Source organism: Phalacrocorax aristotelis, chromosome 5 (genome assembly GCF_949628215.1).
Source record: "Phalacrocorax aristotelis chromosome 5, bGulAri2.1, whole genome shotgun sequence".
Taxonomy (NCBI): Eukaryota; Metazoa; Chordata; class Aves; order Suliformes; family Phalacrocoracidae; genus Phalacrocorax; species Phalacrocorax aristotelis.
The window spans coordinates 46,076,516-46,096,266 of NC_134280.1; the positions used below are offsets into that span (position 1 = coordinate 46,076,516).

The window sequence follows — 19,751 nt, forward strand, 5'->3', positions numbered from 1 at the left end:
GTGAGAAAGAATGCCTAACTAAACAGAGGAATAACTCTTCTATTCCCATTGCATAGTATTTTCATATTCTGATCCTATGCCTTAATGAGCCGATCTGTGTTAAAAGGATTCCAAGTATGTTGACATTTAGTGAGGAAAACATTTGCAAAATATCTGTATATTCAGATAGACAGACTCATCTCACAAAAAGAAGGGAAAAAGGGCAGAGAGACTCAGATAAAAGTTGAAGAAAACTTTTATACAAGTTAAAGACATTTATGTATCAACTACAATGGTGAAATATGTTTCTAGAGATTAACAGGCTTGCAAATCAAAACACTAGAAAAACTCTGTTGAGGGGGAAACTATACAAGGCATGGGATAAGCAGATACCAGCAAAATTTTATTTTGCCTTTTTTCCTTTACCTATTTCACTCTTCTTCAGGAGCAAGACAAAATTTCAAACTTCACTCTCTATCATATACATGTATTACGTTGTGCTGGTTTTGGCTGAGAAGGGGTTAATTCTCTTCACTGTAGTGCCTGTAGCAGTCAGGGACCTTTCCAGCTTCCCATGCTCTTTCTTTTATTACTTTATTTCTTTCTCTACTTCTGGTACTTTGCTATTACCTGGGTGCTGGTTTGTGGCACAGAGAAAATGAAAGCATAAGGATGCAGCATCAAGTCTGCTGGATCAGTAGCTGTGCAGCTGAGCTGCTTATCAACTTGCCTCTGGGCACTTCTGCCAGCATTTCTGACTCCATATGGAACTATTTGTGAGAGGGGGATGGTTCGAGACAGCTTCAAAGAAAATGAGAATGACAACATTACTGTAGAAAACAGACAAGACAGCAGTCCCAGAGATGCATAAGTTTCATCCAGACTGCTATTAATTTTAGCAGCCTAACTAGCAGAGGCTCTTTTTGATGGTCAATATGTTGGAGTTTATAATAGCTATCATATGGTAGTCTCCAGTTCTTGTGGACATAGGCTGTACCCACAGAATTGAAAACATGTAACAATTTTTCACAACAGTGTAGAGTAGGCTATAAGCACAGAAACTATCCCATTGTGAGGAAAGACAGGAATGCTGCTGAACGAGGTGGGTGCCCTGGTGATGCAGGATGCAGAGAAGGCGGAGTTACTGAATACCTTCTTTGCTTCAGTCTTCACTGCTAAGGCTGGCCATCAGGCATCTCAGCCCCCAGATGAGAGACAAAAAATCTGAAGAAAGACAGACTTACCATCGGTTGAGAAGGATTGGGTCAGAGATCACCAATGCAAACTGGATCCTTACAATCCGTGGGCCCCGATGGGATGCACCCATGAGTGCTGAGGAAGCTGGCAGATGTTCTTGCTGAGCCACTCTCCATCATCTTTGAAAGGTCGAGGAGGACAGGAGAGGTGCCCAAAGGCTGGAGGAAAGCAAATGTCACTCCAATCTTGAAAAAGGGCAAGAAGGAGGACCTGGGGAACTATAGGCCAGTCAGCCTCACCTCCATCCCTGGAAAGGTGATGGGGCAGTTTCATCCTGGAGGTCATCTCCAGGCCTGTAGAGAACAAGGAGCTTATCAGAAACAGTCAACATGGATTCACCATGGGGAAATCATGCTTGACCAACCTGATAGCATTCTGTGATGGCATGGCTGCCTGTGTAGATGAAAGAAGAGCAGTGGATGTTGTATACCTTGACTTCAGCAAGGCTTTTGATGCTGTCTCCCAGAACATTCTCATAGGTAAGCTTAGGAAGCATGGGTCAGATGAGAGGACAGTGAGGTGGACAGAGAACTGGCTCAACAACAGAACTCAGAGGGTCGTGATCAATGGCAGTCTGGTTGGAAGCCTGTAACTATCAGTGTTCCCCAGGGGTCTGTGCTGGGTCCAGTCCTGTTCAACACACTCATCAATAACCTGGACGAAGGCATAGAGTGTAACCTCAGCGAGTTTGCTGACGATACCAAGCAGGGAGGAGTGGCTGATACGCCAGAAGGCTGTGCTGCCATCCAGTGAGACCTGGACAGGCTGGAGAGCTGGGCTGAGGGGAACCTGATGAAATTCAACAAAAACAAGGGCAAGGTCCTGCACCTGGGGAGGAACAACCCCATGTACCGGTACAGGTTGAGGACTGACCTGTTGCAAAGCGGCTTTGCTGAGAAGGGAGTGCTGGTGGACAACAAACTGATCATGAGCCAGGAATGTGCCCTTGTGGTCAAGAAGGCCAACGGTATCCTGGGGTGCATTAAAAGGAGCACGGCCAGAAGGTCAAGGGGGGTTATCTTCCCCCTCTACTCTGCCGTAGTAAGGCCACATCTGGAGTACTGCATCCAGTTCTGAGCTCCCCAGTTCAAGAAAGGCAGGGAACTACTGGAGAGAGTCCAGCGGAAAGCTACCAAGATAATCAGGGGACTCGAGTGTCTCTCTTATAAGAAAATGCTGAGAGGCCTGGGTTTGTTTAGCCAGGAGAAGAGAAGACTGAAGGGGGATCTTATCAATGCTTATAAATATCTGAAGGGTGGGTATCACAATGATGGGACTGGACTCTTTTCAGTGGTGCCCAATGATAGGACAAGGGGCAATGGACACAAACTGGAACACAGAAAGTTCCACTTAAATATGAGGAAAAACTTCTTTCCTGTGAGGGTGACAGAGCAGTGGCACAGGCTGCCCAGGTAGGTTGTGGAGTCTCCTTCCCTGGAGACATTCAAAACCCACCTGGATGCAGTCCTGTGCCCCCTGCTCTAGGTGTCCCTGCTCAAGCAGGGGGTTGGATGAGATGATCTCCAGAGGTCCCTTCCAACCCCTACCATTCTGTGATTCTGTGAAACTGAACCAGGAATTGTTGAGGGCAAAATGTTCTGCAAGTTCGAACAATAAAAGTGTAAGTTAATATGGCTAATCTCCAGATACCTCAGCACAATCAGATATAATCCAGGCCAGTAGAAATTAATTCTGATTTCCCACACTCCAGCTGTGCTCAAACCAATAAACCTCTTTCCTGGTTTATACCATGTACTGTCTGAAAAAACAACTGAGCAAAATTAGGTGGTATTATAGGAAGTCACAGGTCAGGTCATAGCAGCCGTAGATCCTAGCAAATGACAACCTCAAAGCTAAAGCACCTGTATTTCACCCTTTTCATGACAGTATTGTGTGATGCTCATGATCAGTATACAAACTATAAGAAAATATTTTCAAATATGGGTTTTTATAGATTTTAAATGTAACGACTTCTTTTTAAGAGCCTTCCTCTCTTCTCAGCAGATGTATAGCTAGAAGTACTTCGAGAAACAAAGCAAAAATGAAGCATAGAATTTTACTCATTAAAAGCACACAATCTACTTCAACTTGAAAAGTATTGAATATATGTAAGAGTGTGTGTTTATCTACATTTTAACCTTGATGCATGATCTCCAGAGAATGAACTGCAATAAAATACTGCAAAAAGAGTACCTCAACAACAAAGAAAAGTGGCAAGCTAACATTTACAATAAAATCTGTTTTAATTATGAGGTTTTCCAACTAAGGATAAGAACTATATCATAATCAAGACAACCACTGAAACAAAAGTAGTTGGACAGCACGGCTCTGATCCCACAAAGGTTAATCGGACCCAGAAAGTCTGATAGGCATGATGCATACATGCTTCATCCTACTGAAAACCAGGAGAAATTTAGAGCAAGGATTTGTTCTCTTTGCCTAAAAAGAGGATGGTCTCAACTATACTCATGTCATAACATGTCAGCTGGTTTCTTAATTTACTGAAAAAGTACATTAATTGGCAAGTACTAGCAAAACATGTTTCACAGGTCTATCAAAAATTTATTGTCTACCCTAATGGAACATTATGTGCAACAAAACCAGGTTTTGAAATAAAACCTAAACACATCCTAACTGCAAAGGAAACAGTCAGATGTTATAAAACAATTTTCATACCAATTTTAATAAAAGCTCTCTGCAAAGATCACTTTTTCTTCATTTTAACATCAGTCGTGGACCAATCTTTTTGTAACTGTTATAGCAAACTCCAAGTGTTTCACAATATAAAAACAAGAAAGAACACAATCACTGTGATCGATCTTTGTTTCCACCTCAGTAAGAGCAACCCTCGGTGAAAACTGGAACGGACTACAAAAAACCAAACATACCACAAGACCAGTTTCAGTCAGTCCTCTTCCACTTGACAAAAACCAAGGATCAAACTATCGTATATCAAGTGTTATTAGCCCTTGAAGTTGAAGCAGCAAAAGCAGCAGTTTAAATATTTTTGAGAAATCTGGGTTACGTGCAAAACCACAATATTTTGAAGCTTTTGTTGCCCTTCCATGGCTAAGCAGAATAAACAACTGCTACAGATCACATGTGAAAACATGTGAAAATCATTCCAGTTCATTTGCAGATTCATTCTCTAAATGAGTATTAGTTGAGTTTCATTTCAGTAATTCCTTGCCCAGGAAATAAAATAGAGCACTTATGGCAAATTTACATTGCTTCTGAACTATCCTTAGCACCATCTTCCTCAAAAGGTTCATTCCAACTTCAAATTTTCTCTTCTCCTATCATCACTTTAGCCTTACTTTGTGAATCTTTACTCACTAATTCCTGTACACTGTCACTGAAGTGAAGACACTGAAAAAAAAGAGTATACATTTTGTCTAGCCAAAAAGTCATAAGATACTTTCCCAAACCATTTAAATTTAAAGACAGCAAGTGTGCCACAGCTCCCTACTGTGCGACTGATGAGGAGGAAGGAAACAACAATCTGTAGCACAGGTGGAATATCAGTGCATGTTTATCAATGAGGAGAAGCAATCAGGTTACTGGTAGTCCACACAATATCAGTCACTAAGTACTTTTTCACCATATCAGATAGCTAGATCATAGAACTGTGTATCAGCGAGGGAATTTCACAGATGCTTACGTTGGGACTTTACCTTGTAAATAAGGCTGACAGGACATGAAATGTATGGGTAACACATTTAAGTATCCTCAATATGCAGACAGAAATAAATTCACGAAGACAAGAGAAAGACAAGCCTTGTCATTTCATCCTGATACTCTTACTACCAGAACACACAACTATATCCTCAAAAAAAGCATCAAGATGTGAGAAGAAGCTTTAGAAAAACATACTTCCCACCTTCGGTCAATAGAATCATTTTCCAATATGTTCAGTGATGGTTTGGACCCAATGACAATGACTACTGCAAATCATCTATAATCCAACAAAATTCACTCCAGACAGACTGGAACTGCATTTTGGGTATTTAAATACCTTCTATTTTAACTTAATTTTATAGAGTTACAGATAATATAGATAACGTATAGATCATCTGAATTAAGGTGGGTTTTGTTGGTTTGTTTCATTGTGAATGTGTAGGTGGCTTTTTGTTCGGTTGGTTTTAGTTTGGTTGGTTTGGGTTTGTGTTGTTTTTGTTTTTTTTTTGTTTTTTTTTGTTTTGTTTTGTTTTTTTCAAACTAGCATTGTTTTGTGATTTCATACTTTAAAGTTACTGTTTAAGCTGTCCATAATGGCAAGTGCATTCTCTGTAGGACAACACTATCCTGGAATGATTATTTTGTGATATTTGTAAAATGGACAACAAGAAAGATCAATGCACACTTTAACAGACTATTAAGGTCAGTTTTAAGGCTTTATTAGGCAAAACTCCCTACTGTTAACTTGTCTACGTTGACGTCAGAGAAAAGAAAAAAAAAAAGCAAAATCATGTTTCTAGGACCTGTAATAGCAAAGCTATTTTTTCACCTGCCATCCCTGGTGGTAACTTAGTGCTGCCAGTGGGCCCAACCAAAATAGTTCATTTGTGTGAAGGGACTAAAGAGAAAGGAGACCCCTGATGGCTGCTGTGATATTTGCAGGTTCACTTCATTCTCTGTACAGAGAAACTGGTAACAGAATTCAGGTGTGAAAAAATATTTACCACTAAATTTGAGAGTCTGATCTCCCCACATATATCCAGTATTAATATACACTGTGCAGCTTTTAGCACTGACTAGGTAGAAATAGCTAAGAGTGTTGTAGACTACACCCCGATAAACCACACCTTGGGTCACTTTTCACAAGGACCACACAAAAGATGACTTTGTCACTAAGGCTGGGTAAGGGAATTTCAGAAGCAAGTCTTCACAATTTTTGCAGAAATCCCATGTGACTTTAAAAGTAACCTGAGATCAGCTAGTTTACTTTTTCCCTACATAGGTAGCTCTTACTTTCTCTATGCCTCAGTTCCTCATCATGAAAAACAACGGTAACAGTATCTCCCTACCTTATAACAATATATGCTCAGGCTCAATAAGGTGACATGGATGAAAGATCCTAGACACAAGTTTACAATATATGTTAACATCTTACTTCTTCTGTGGCCCAAAAATGTAATCTATATATTCCAACCACCAAAAGACCAATGTGGTTGAATCCTACCACATAATCTGACAACAAAACTCTTCACACTTTGTGAAGATCCTCACACAGCTAACAGTCCTCATCTGTTGAGCTTGCACTTTGTGTGTGAGCTCTAGAATTAAAGCAACTGATGATGATAGTGTCTGTAACAGCAAAGCTAATAAGTAGGAGTCAGCATCAACTGGAGTAAACTAGAAGACATTTCCTTTTGACTACACACCCAGCCAACACAGGCTTCATTCACAAGTTTGGACAGCTTGTGATCTCAGCTCTTCCAGTCACCAAGTAAGTAAAACTTCCCTCTCAGAGGAATTGTCAACTTAGTTAAAATATTTCAACCATTTTGGACTTAATACTTCCCTCACATTTTGAGCAATTAAAATTTATCTACAAACCAAAGCTTCTCTTCAGATAAAGACAGACTCTTGAACTTCTTAATACAATTTAAATACCATGTAGAAAAAAAAAAACAAATATACACTGTGATTTAATCAGAAATATGTGAATACATGAGAGTAGGCAGTACACCTGCATTCAGGGAGAGCTTCCATCTCAGGGTGCATTAAGAAAGCAGAGGAGACACAGGAAAAAGTGAAATTAATGAAATTGGAGTTTGACTACATTGGTAGAAACTGGCAGTCTCTACTCACGACAAATACCACATGATCTCTATATGAAGAAGCAGACAGTCAAAACCTCAATTTTAGATTTCAGATCTGCTGCAACCCAGGTCGGGGAGGCATTGATCACGGTGGATGCTAAAGATCCTATAATATATTTCACAACAGCATGTACAGTAACATAGTAGGTTGAAGAAAATCCACTCTGGGTAACTGAAGTTTGCCCACTGAGGTGTTGTTCTGCAATTGCAATCATATGCAATACTCTTAGCTTCCTGACCTGATGGGTGCCATAGTACAGATCAACAGCCTCTGTTCAACACATTTACCTGCACCAGTGATGGGTAAGACACAACATTGAAAAGTAATGGTGAATGCACATGCTTAGCGTAAAAAAGAAGAGGGTCAAATAATAAAAATATTAACGTGAGAGTACAATGGATGCTTCTACATTCCAACAGATTTTGTAGTAAGACGGGTGTATGAACCTACACTCCAACCATAAGTAAAGAAAAACAATTTAAACACAGTACGTTATTTTACCTGTCTTTGCATCTCTTCGATCTGTCGCTGCGGGACACTTTGCAGAATACTGTACATTTCAGGCATCTTTTCTTCAGGGATGACAACAGAGGCTCTATAAGCAAAAAACAGAAACAAAATGGTAAGACGAGAAGAAAGAAGTTCTACATTAAAAGATGTCAACAGCTTTTCCAACCCAGAATCTTGTCCTATTCTAATAAGACACATTCAGAAGGTATTAACAGAAAGAAGCAGTCTTCTCTCAGTGTAGTTAATTATTCTGTAGCAGTTCTTTCACAACACCAGCCAGGCTGCTCACAGATCATGCCACAGAAGTCTGTGGACTGCTCTGTACTGACAATCTAGTAAATATGGAAGGGACAGAGACCCAGAAATCCTGAATTCCCATCTCTGGATTGCAACTGACTTGCTGTCAACCAAGAATTTTTGGAGTGACCAAACAGTAATAGCATATACATTGCTATGTATATAAACTAGTAATTTTTGTATGTTATATCACATTATTGGCCATAGTGCATGCATGGAAAAATAAGCTAATCTCTTAATACAGTGTACTCAGCTACAAAATAATTATACCTTTCAGTCTCAGTTGAACTTAGGAATCATGATACAATACAGAGAATTTACCATTTACTTGATGTGATTTCTAGCCTATAGTTTCCTTAAAAGAGCCTGAATGCAGACGAGTCCTCACTGAACTCAAGCACAAGTTAACAAAGCAAGTTTGTTTTAGAAAAAGTACAATTGGCTACAGGACAACCAAATGCTCTCTCATCTCCTCCTCATTTGTTTTCCTTTCTTATTTTTGGCGCATAATATGTCAAGGGCAAAGACTGCACCTATCTTATTCTGTATTCTATTCCTTGTAGCCCCCCAGTACACTTGACTTATCATATAGATTTTATCAAAATCACTGAATGCAATGAAGTCTCTTATGCAGTGGTTTGATGTCCGATAGTGAGGTTACAAACCTCTTCCAGTCCAGAACCTCAGAGAAAGGTAAAATGTAGGAGTCCGCAATGATGACTGGGACACAGCCAGCTTGTAGAACATCGCTTAGCACAGCCTGTCCCAGGCGGGCTCCACGTAGAACAACACAGAATGTAGACTCCTGTCAACAAATGGTATCCAACACAGATAAAGAAAAAAAAAGGAAATGTTAAAATTTGTATTATGTGTATGTATGTATATATGCATTATGCTTTCATGCCCCTCCCTCTTGTAAAAACACAAGTCAAAAGGAAAACAGGCTTGCTCTGTGGAACCAATGTATTCTCAACCATTAGCTGATTCAAAATAATTACGCAACTTTATTTTCCAGAGGCTCAAAAAGATGTAAGTGGAGAGATGAGAAATCAGCTAATGGGACTACTCTATGCTTTATTTTAATGGCCAAACTTCAGTATTCTAATTAAGAAAATGCAAGGGGAAAAATAAACTAAACATTTTGAAAGTTTGGCATAACAAGATGAGCAACAATCAACGTGAACTTATTGAGTACAAACTACATGAAGCCAACCTAATTTTCTTCCATTATAGGGCAATCCAGCTCTATGGATAGCAGAGAAGCAATAGACTTCATATCTCAACTTTAAAAAGGCATTTTACACCTTTGATAGCACTTTCATAGACAAATTAATAAATCATGGGCTAGATGAAACCCTCACAGGCTTTATAGTTACTTAAGTTATGGTTACAGAACTCTAAGTATAAAGCAGTTAGCAGTGGCACACAGGTAAAACAGTGATGAACCAAATAATCTTTCCCGGGTGCAACACTATTCAATGCGTTCCTGAGCTAACCAAGTAGCAGAATTAAGACAATACTTAGGTTTGACAATACCTATGATTTTGTAGGATTAGCAAGCATAATGATAACAGGATTAGAGTTTGATGTTATATGGACAAATTGACTAAAAAAATACTGATACATATACGGTTCAACACTTGGATAAAAATAACCAAGCACACAAATATAAAGCATGGAGTAACTGGCTAGGTTTTGCACTTTGCAGAAGAGGACATTTGCTACAAAAGGACAGGAGAAGAAAGGGTATTCATATGTCAGCAATGTTATGCTGTTGAAAAAACAAACCACTCCACCCACAGGTTGTATCAGAGTGCAAAAAGAAGTACAATCCAAGAGACCTGAAGGAATCACTCACTCTTCTCAGTAATAAAAGACCTCAGACAGAGCAATGTGTTCAGTCTTGGGCAATGCACTTCCAGGGGTTGGTAAAAAAAAAAGGAATGATCACTTACCTTGGAAGTATGATCTACAAAGAAAGATTGACAATATTAATACTACTTATTCTGAAGGGGTAAAAGCAGGAGGAAGATGGCTAAAGGGAGGTTCAAAGATATAAAAGGTTGTTGCAGAAAAGAAGAACGTAATCCATTTACTCATGTCTACAACACACAAGACAGTAAGCCATGAGTTTAAACCGCAGCTGAGAAGGCTTCTTGACTACGCTGCACTCATCCTGTAAATAGGCACTTCTGTCATTGAGGAATCTTGCTACAGATTCAAGATGGCAAAATAAATGCTTGTAGGGTTCAGCTACACAAACAAGGAAAAAGCCCAAGTCAGTATTATCCCTAAGTCTAAGATAGAAAAATTATAAAGTTGACACAGGGGCTCCCACAGACAGGAAAACATCTTTCCAGCATGCGTTCTGTGGCCTGAGGAAAAGGAGCCAGGAGGCTCAGCAGGGCAGCAAAACATCAAAATGGAACCTGGAAATACAAGGGGGTTTGCTGGCTCTTGATTTGTTTCCTAATGCAATTGTAAGACCTGTGTTCATACCCACAGAGTACTAAAAGCCTTGAAAACCTCATCCAAGAGAAGACTGCAGACAGGAAGCATTAGCAACCCAGAAGCCCAAGAGCCTGTCTAGTAAGAATTCTGTAAAGGCAGTGCTGAAAAGGATGAACTGTGATCACAGTCCCCCTTCCCCCACTCCTCCTCTCCCCAGACAGGAAGATAAGGAAAAGAAGGGTGTGCAGAATGGAAGGAGCAGAGATAATGAACATACATTTTAACCACTGACTCACTAGATCACACAGCAGCAGGTGGAAGAGACTCTAGGAAGGTCTGGGAGAGAAAAAAAAAAGCAGCCCAGATGTGGACACACATGCTCATCTGCCCAGATAACCATTTTTCCTGTCTAGACAAAGGTTACTATAAATATATCTCCTTGCATCATCAGTGTTATCAGCCAGACATTCCAAAGGGAGATGCAGGGCTCTGCAAAGGAAAGTATTTTAACAACCTCACCATGTGCCAGCTCTCTTCTGAGTTACAAAATCATATATAGTAAGATAGATATAGATTCCCTGACTTGCTATCCTTGAGCAATCCAGTCTGCATTTAAAGAAATAAAACAAACACCTTTTTTTTTTCTCCCTTTTGGCTGAAAGTTTAGGACTCAGGGTGACTCCTTTCTCCCTCTCTCCTTCCTCCACAAGGAATTTTAAACATACTTCCTACAAAACATAACAGGAGGGGTGGAAATTGCCCTTCCTCAGCTTCTTTGTTATTTTATCATCATTTGCTGAAGTTCAAAGACAGATTTTGTGCTGGTGGCCACAGACAGAGCACAGAGGCCTACGGCATAACTCACTTCACCACACTGCATGCCAAAGCACCCCTCTGTTAGCGAACTGCCAAGAGACACAAAGGTCTGAGAACACTATCTAGTTTTATCTTCACTAACACATCAAAAGCTCTGTGGAAGTTGGGCCAAGGCCGTGAAACACTTTTCACCTAGATGCTTTCATAGCCGCATGCTGACAAGTCTTATAGCGCAGGCTGTCATATCTATACAGATAATTTTGTAGGGTTTAACTAAGCTGCTTACAAAAAGTATAATTTGACCAACTCTCTTTAAATATAGTACTCTTCTTTGCCCCCAAATAGATCCATTCATAAGCTCTTTAAAGTTCCTTTTAATCTTCCTTCCAGTTGGCAAAGCCATCCTCTGGCCCAACCTTCATCTAGCAAGCCCTGGACTGTCAGATGTGAGAAATCAATTCCAAATTAATGCTTGCTGAAGGTCATTTTGCCAGTTATTCTGGAGGGTGTAGATTCCAATGTTCTTCCCCAATTTTTAAGTGAGCAATTTCATCTGGCCTCCAAAAGTTTCTCCTCCCATTACTGCTGGATTTGGCAGTACCTTTGTATCATTTTTTCAAGCTTACACGACATTGTCATGTGTTACCAGAAGACCATCATGACCAGTGTCATGAATCTGTTACACAAAGGCAGTACTTTCAAATTGAAGCCTAGTCTGTGAATCAGTTTGAATACATAGTTCTTGGCCCTCTTAAAAATAAGAATAAAGTTGGGATATAATATCCAAGCTAACATAATTAATTATGCAGTTTCAAAACATAGCCAGCAAGTTAACTAAATACAAGGAATTACCCTACCAGGGCTAAACAGGAACAGCTCCATAGCTAAAACAGTCACCAAGGGGAAGAGAAGTTTGTAAGAAAGACAGCCTTACCTGAAGCACTTGAGGATAATCAAAGACTTGATTCTTGTGACAGCGCTTGCGAACAGTAGGGACCCCATCTGACAGATTTGTACATTTGTCTAGGATCAACACTGATTCCCCATTCTCAGCTTGAAGAGCTTCCAACTCAGACCGGTATTCCGGGTGCAGAGCCATTTGAGATGACAGAATGAAATACCTGCGAGGACTGAAAAAACACAGCAAGGTTACCTGGCACCATGGTGAGTTTACTTCCAAGATGCTCTAGGACACATTTCCTTCCATGCTGTACAAGCAGAGGAAGATTAACTAAATGTGGACACATTGCCAAGACCATATTTTCAAACAAGGCTGGAAAGGGTAATGATGCAATACAATTAAATCTTGGATAGTAAGTGGCTGAGCACTCTTTACAATTTCAAATAAATTTGTACTTAGAAAGAGTGCTTATTACATTAGAATAGGTACTTGCATTATAACCTTTATAATAAACTGAAATAAACATTATTTAGCTACATATTAAAACAGCTTGCAACTGATGCCAGGACCATTTGTTCTTTTGTTTTGTGTTTGTGTACTACAACAAAGTAGATAGGACACTGAACGCTGCTGCTAGTTTCTCCTCCCATATATTTTTCTCACCAGTTTTAATTCAAAAAAGATGCTGAACTGACAACTCAGCTATCCTGTGCTTATTCAGTCTTGACACAGTGACAGCAGCAACAGGACAAGCTCATCTCATTAGCTGTGTTTCAGTTCTGTCCCTTTTAGGCAACGTATAGGCAACATTTCCAGGACGAAGTTGAAGGCCCGTTATCCAATTCAGTCTCAACTCCTACCATGTTACAGAAACATGAGTATTTAAAATGTGCCTTAATACTGAAGTTTCAAGACACTAATTAACATTGGAGTTAAAATACACAGTAATACAGTCTCAAATTAGGTGCTCACTGCTTTAAAAGGGTATGTTAATGTTGGAAAATAGCATGTCATAGAATTGTTATTCTCATCTACTTTGGTCTCCTTTTGAAATGGGTCAGCTAAGTCAGACTGCTCCACCACTTCCCACTGAAAAGAACACACAGCAAGTGCCGGCCCTCACGCTGCCAAAAGAACACAAGAAACACAAGGCCTGCACTTAAGATTCGAGTTCTACTCCACGTGATGCTATCTTTAATTTACAGCTCTGAAAACACATACGAACACACACTTTATAAAGTCAGACCTCTCCTGCTGCTCTTCTCACCTCTTCACTCATTTTCGTGCCGGTCACTTTAGTTCCTCCAATTAACAGATGAGACTTGCATAGAATTTTTAAAGAATATTCTTCTCCCAAGCCTCCAGCTACTACCAACTTGCTACCAGCAGCTCTACAGAATATGTATTTCTAGCAGGTGTGGATTTAAAAATATTTTAAACAATCCAACTAAAAAGGAGAGCAAATCAAAACCCCTCAGTTCAGCTCTGTAAAAGAATTTGCCTTAAGAAAAGGAAACACTGCTGCAGATGAGTGATAATAAATGCCTATAACCAGGTAAAAATTATGCAGTTTTGTTTGCATATATGTTTAAAACCAAATTTTGCCTTGAAACTGTCATCATCTTATGACACTCAAAATCTAGCTATCAAATCTTGCTACAAAAGCAAGTCAGTCCCAGCTCCCTGGAAATAACATTAGTGTAGTGGAATGTAATAATTTAACCCATGCGAACCCAAATTCTGAGCACTGTTCCCTGGTCACACTCCTGCATAAACCAATCCAACCTCTGAATGCGTTTCAATTAGTAATGCTAACTGGCCACTAGATGGTACTCCAGAGACTACAGTCTGTTCCTCACAAAAAAAACCCCTCCAAGAACATGGAAGCTCAAACACCTTTCACTAAATTCATGCATTGCATCAGCTCCCATGTAACAGTTTCTCTTATCCAACCTAAAACCGGACGCAGCATTTAGCTAACTACTTGGACAGGAACAATATGACTGCATCTCTCTTGACAATTGCTTCTCCACATGCTGAAGCCTCCTATCATGTTCATGCTTTTCAGACAGACATAGAAAGCGCACTTTCACTCTCTGTTGGACTGTAATAATATTTGAGATGGATGAAGACTCAGTTGAATGCAACCAGATCCCCTACACTGGCCTGGTCCAGGAGCATCACAAGCAGGAACATAAAGGGTGTGAGCAAAACAAACCATTGCTGCACAAGTTTGTCCTGTAACTGACTGTGGTATCTTACTTGGAGCGGCCCAGAGCAACAGCAAGAGCATTACCCTTACCAGAGGAGAAGACAAGTGAAGCCAAAGTACAATAACTTTTTGTGTCTGATAGTGGCAGCACCCTTTCAGTCAGTTTTCAACTTCAATAATTCATATTCTCTACAGGATGCTGTCAGAAAACAGGACCTGAAGTTTCTGCATTTCTAAACTTGATCTTTACAATGAGCAGACATGTCATTTACCCCATTGCCTCAGTCTGCCCATCTTTTAAACCGTAACAGAGGTAAGACCTTGCTACAGCGGAACATTTTCAGCTGTGTAATTAAGAGGCTTATTAAATATTTAAAGAGCAGTCTTCCGTAATCAATTAAAACATTTCTTCCAGACTTCTACTTCCTCTTGTTATGAAGACATGAATGGATTAGAGAAACTATCACTTTCCAGGGTAGCTCATTTTAATGGCTAGTTATTTCACACTTTTCTTGCTTTACTTCCAACTACAAGGCTGGGGGGGGGTTGTTTGTGTTTGTGTCTTACTCCATTACTTTAAAAAAGAAAAAAATAAAATCAGTATTCTAAGCTTTGCATGTAACTATTCCCATAATCAAACCAGCTCTCATTCTTCTTTTTCATGTGCAAACCACACTAAGCTCCCTCAGATTCATTCTGCAAGTACGTCTTCCTTTCAGAGCTGTATTTACAGGCTTCTCCTGTTCCAAACTCTCCATGTCACTTTGAAAGGACTTCCAAACCGCTAAAACATCTAAACTGATTTACAAAGAATGTATTTAAGACACACAGAGGTGAAGATCATATCCTCGCTCCTATTCTCTTGTTACTCATTCAAAGTTTCACTGGCTGATACTACCTGAGGCACTTCTGTTGATCCTCACAATCCCTTCTATCTCTTAGAGGTCATAATGGAGGCATAGCACACCTCTTTTATCATTGCAATAGCGATCTTTGCCATGACCTTGCTTTTAAGTATCCTAAAATAAATTGTCTGAAGTGATCATTTATTAGGAAATCTACACTGCTTTGAATTACTACCCTGCTTTATGTACACATTAAAGAAACCGAACATATTAACAACTACTTTTATTTATAGGCAAAATATCTTGTCAGCTCACTGGAAATATTGAATCTGATTCTACCAGAAACACTGTCATGCTGTCATATTTCCCAGTTCAGTTGCTGGAGTGGGAAAAACAGAATCACGCCAAAAAAATTCTCAGTTCATAGCTGTGCTGGTTTTGGCTGAGAAGGGGTTAATTCTCCTCACTGTGGGGGGTCGGCTACCTTTCCAGCTTCCCACGCTCTGCCGCGTGGCGTGGCAGGGGGGGCTGGGAGGGGCAGGGCCATGGTGGGGACGGCTGACCCCGACTGGCCAATGGCAGGTTCATCCCATACCATGTGACACCATGACCAATATATTGAGGGGGGGCAGTGGCAGCGCGGAGGCGGCGCGGCGTCGGGTCGGTGGGCGGCGAGCGGCTGCGGCGCGTGCGGTTTGTTTCGGCGGTTCGTTCCCCCTCTCCCCTCCCTTCCCCCCTCCCCCGGGGCTTTGCGCCTCTCGTTGTTCTCCTTTACATTGCATTTCTGTTGTTGTTTCTTTTAATTTTAATTATTAAACTGTTCTTATCCCAACCCACGAGCGTTACCCTTCTGATTCTCTCCCCCATCTACCGGTGGGGGAGTGAGCGAGCGACTGTGTGGGGCTGAGCTGCCGCTAAACCACGACAATAGCTAAGGCACACATTAGCAGATGAGCCAAGGCCATTAGCATTGGAACCATCATATATTTTAACAGCAAGAGCTATTAAAAGCAACTCCCACAAAACTGCCCAACCCCACCAACAAGTTAGTAGCTATATTTATATTTTACCAGCATCAATATTAAATATGATATCGAATATACTTTGCCCAATTTATGGGAACTGCTTTACCCTGGCCCTCTTTCTGGCAGATCCACTTCCGCTGACAACGGGCTGTAAACAGGAATACTGACATCGTAGCCTTGCCGGTAAGTCCACGTGGAAAAGCCTCCACCAGCCAGCAGAGCTCTGAAAAAATACAAGAAAACAACTTGAACAGAGTATGTATACCATTCAAACTTGGCACATGATTTACTGATTGGCATTACCATGCATCAAGAAGACGCATGCTCTGAGGGAAGTTTTTCCACAGCTATTATACAACAGATTATCGTTATACCCAATTATCATCCAAGACCTACCATTTTTTCCCCATCAAAACATGACACCCCAGATAAACACCACTATGTTCTGCCTGTTCTAATCCCCATCAGATGTCCCACCGGATACTTCACTTCCTGCTCTGACCCACAGCACAGTTGTTCAGTGTTCAAACACCACGCTCACACTTAGCCATAAGTGTGACTTCTCCCAAGTAGTCAAGCAAGCAGTCCTAAGTGTCATTTAAGCAGCTCTTTGAAAATCCCAGGCTCTGGATTAGAGGATCGGAATTAGAGATGCATTTCAGCTTGATGATAATTACAAAATCAAAACAGCCTGCCCTTTATTACTCTTCACTCACAACACAAACTATGGTTGGAGCAGAAATCAACATAAGAACAAGGATGATAAATCAAGTACGCGTTGAGTGAGAATTTATGTTCCAAATCAAGTGATTATTTTTGATTTCTTTCCAATACCCCAACCACACCTGGTGACATGTACAATGCTGCTATGACTAGGTCTCACCCTTGAAGCTGCATGTTCCGCATCTTCTCCATGTTAACTCAGTTACAAGCAGGGAGAAAAAATGGGCTTGGGTGTTGCTGTTCACGCACTTAATAGCCCCCTCCTCCTTTTTTTAACACCCCCTAATTGGGAAATTACAACCAGAATGTTTTAATTGGATCCGGTGAAAACATGACAGCACCTCATCAGCCTTGAGAAAGCAGGTGTGTCATGCAGACTTTTACATAAATAAACCCGCAGGGAACCTACACCAGTTAAATAACTCCTCTCAGCTTTTCATTGTATGGTGCAGTAACGGAGTAAAGACATTAACTCCTAATGTAGTCAAGACATATAATGTTTAAATTGCACTGATTGGTGAGGAATGAGACTGTTCCTGAGCAACTTTTCACCACTTTTCAGATATTGATCCTTCTTTCTCTCCAGGAAGTACCCCAACTGGTCTCTACTCTAAATGTTTCTGCCCGTCTGCCATCATCATCATCATCACCTTTCTGCCAAACTTCACAAGTCACTGAAATCCTATTCATCAACTGAAGCAGAACAAATATGTTAGTTTGTATGTAAAATTCTACAGCTACAGGGTAGCTCTGCAGAAGAAATCCTTTCCTCCTAATTGTACCAAATTCAGTAGCGCTCATTAGCAAATAAGTTTTATGGCAGGAGATTACATATGTTATAGCAGCTGATACCAGCAACAGCCTCCATGCCCACAAGGCAGATTTCCATCTTTGAAATTATGGAATAAGATGTTTTTACGCTGTCTTTGGAAATTGTATTTAAATATTCAATAAACAAACAAACCCTTAGTAAGGTAACTTAGCAAAAGACTTTTCTAGATGTAAAAATATCATATAACTTAATTCCCCTTTATGTGTAAGGTCTTATCTTACTTGGATTAATATTCTGCAGCAAATCAACAGAACACAACTCTATCAAACCTCAGGATCCACTACTGTTCAACTACATGCCAAACAGAAGGCAGGCCACACTCCCTGTGCAAACTTCAGAAATATTACCTGTGTATTTTGCAAGCGATCCACAAAATCCCACCAATCCAGTCTTTCTGGAGTTGTACTGGTACAGTTCAGACCAGTCATTCAAAACCAGCTGAACTCTGCCAACGTACCTTTATTTTGGCATGCAGCCTCTCACCCTGTGATGCTACAAACAACTGTCCTTTACACTTTGTTAACTACCCATTCCATAGCACGTGTGAACATTCTTAATTTCAGAAAACACACCCAGGTTGCTTGTTCTGTTCGGCATTAACTAAGAAGTTTCCAAAATCATACTGTAACCTCATGCTGCATCACTCGGGACCTTCCAGGACTAGGTTCACACTACTGACTTTTTCACAGATCCCTTGTCTTTGCACCTGAGACCTATTGTACAGGTTCTGTACTACACTGAATATAGTCTAGCTGTTGGCTGCCTAGAAAAAGGTGTTTCCACCTTTTCTCTGTCCCAAGCATGGCTATTACCTCTCATGTATTACAGCTAGTGATTGTACAGCTGCAGGGTAAGTCAGTTTGGAAAGCTATGAGAGCAGCTGTACGACAATAAAGATTTGATTTTTTAAGTCAAATTACTCAGCTTTCCATGTTAACACTTAGAACAAACACCTACCAAAATAACACATTTCCTGCACACTAAGGCAAGACACATAAGGCCAAATATAAATGGACATTTGACACAAAAAAGTAAAAAAAAGTTGTGCAGTATAAGAGATCTACTGCATTCTATTAATAAATCCACTTCTTCGATGGGCACATGCATCCACAAACACACAGTCCCAGAACAGTCCATTCCATTAAACAAAGCACTGTCAAATGAAAATTACCCTTAATATGTATAAATCTTAAGAAAACAAATACAAGTATTTACTAACAGATTAACAGGTTTGGTTAAGTAAGAATGATACTTGACTGCCCTCTTCAGGCTAACCCACACGCATAGAATGTATTTATCCAGAGAAGTAAAAAACTAAAACCTTACTTCACAGTCAGTGATGTAATCACAACGAGTAAACTTACTCTTTGACATGTCCAGAAAAAATATATTCTGTTCTGGCATCGGAAGATGTTTTAAACCATCTTTGGTGCAAAGAAATCAAGACATATTACACACACAATCGTCTTAACAAAGATATCTCAGATTTTGTTGACATTTGGCAGAAGAAAGTTAACGTTGAGCTTCAAGAGAGGGCCTGGTTACACAGGGCCTAACTCAGCAGAACCAAGCTCATCCAGGCTAATCTAGTAGAAACATACTCAGTAACAGTACCTAAGCTAAATAAGTTTGTCTTACTCTTACACCCATTTTCTTTGCCTTACAACCTCCTTTCCTCTTCCAAAAGTAAACTATTCTGCAAGTGAAAACTGAGCTGAGGATTCATGCCTTTTAAGTTTCATAACACACTTGCCAGAGAATAACCAAGAGTGTTTTTCCAATTACTAATACAGTAAAATTGTTAAGATAACAAAAACTATTGAAATTCACCATAGTTTTGTAAAGTAGAGCAGCTGCTTTAAAATGCCCTTGAAGCACCTGACTTCTCTCAGAAGGCTGCAGCTACAATCATCTTTGAGCTTCTAATTTGCGTCAAAGGGGACATTCTGTAAAGCGTTCAGGTCCAGTAACACACAAGATACAGGTCTAGTCTGAGATTCTCCATCCTTACAGCAAGTCCAACAGTTAAGAGCAAACGCTGCTAGCCACATACAATACAAAATTAAGGATGGGGCTA

At 40.2% G+C, this 19,751-nt stretch overlaps 1 protein-coding gene across 4 annotated transcripts in view; it reads right to left on the reverse strand.

Annotated features, from left to right (window-relative positions):
- EXT2 (exostosin glycosyltransferase 2) overlaps window positions 1-19,751 on the reverse strand; it is an 81,084-nt gene that overhangs the window by 58,279 nt on the left and 3,054 nt on the right. For all 4 annotated transcript variants that reach the window (XM_075094287.1, XM_075094289.1, XM_075094288.1 and 1 more), the window contains exons 4-7: window positions 16,226-16,342; window positions 12,071-12,266; window positions 8,535-8,674; window positions 7,564-7,657 (exon numbers count right to left, since the gene is read on the reverse strand). In XM_075094287.1, the coding sequence (XP_074950388.1) occupies window positions 7,564-7,657; window positions 8,535-8,674; window positions 12,071-12,266; window positions 16,226-16,342 (547 nt within the window). The remainder of the gene's footprint in view (window positions 1-7,563; window positions 7,658-8,534; window positions 8,675-12,070; window positions 12,267-16,225; window positions 16,343-19,751) is intronic.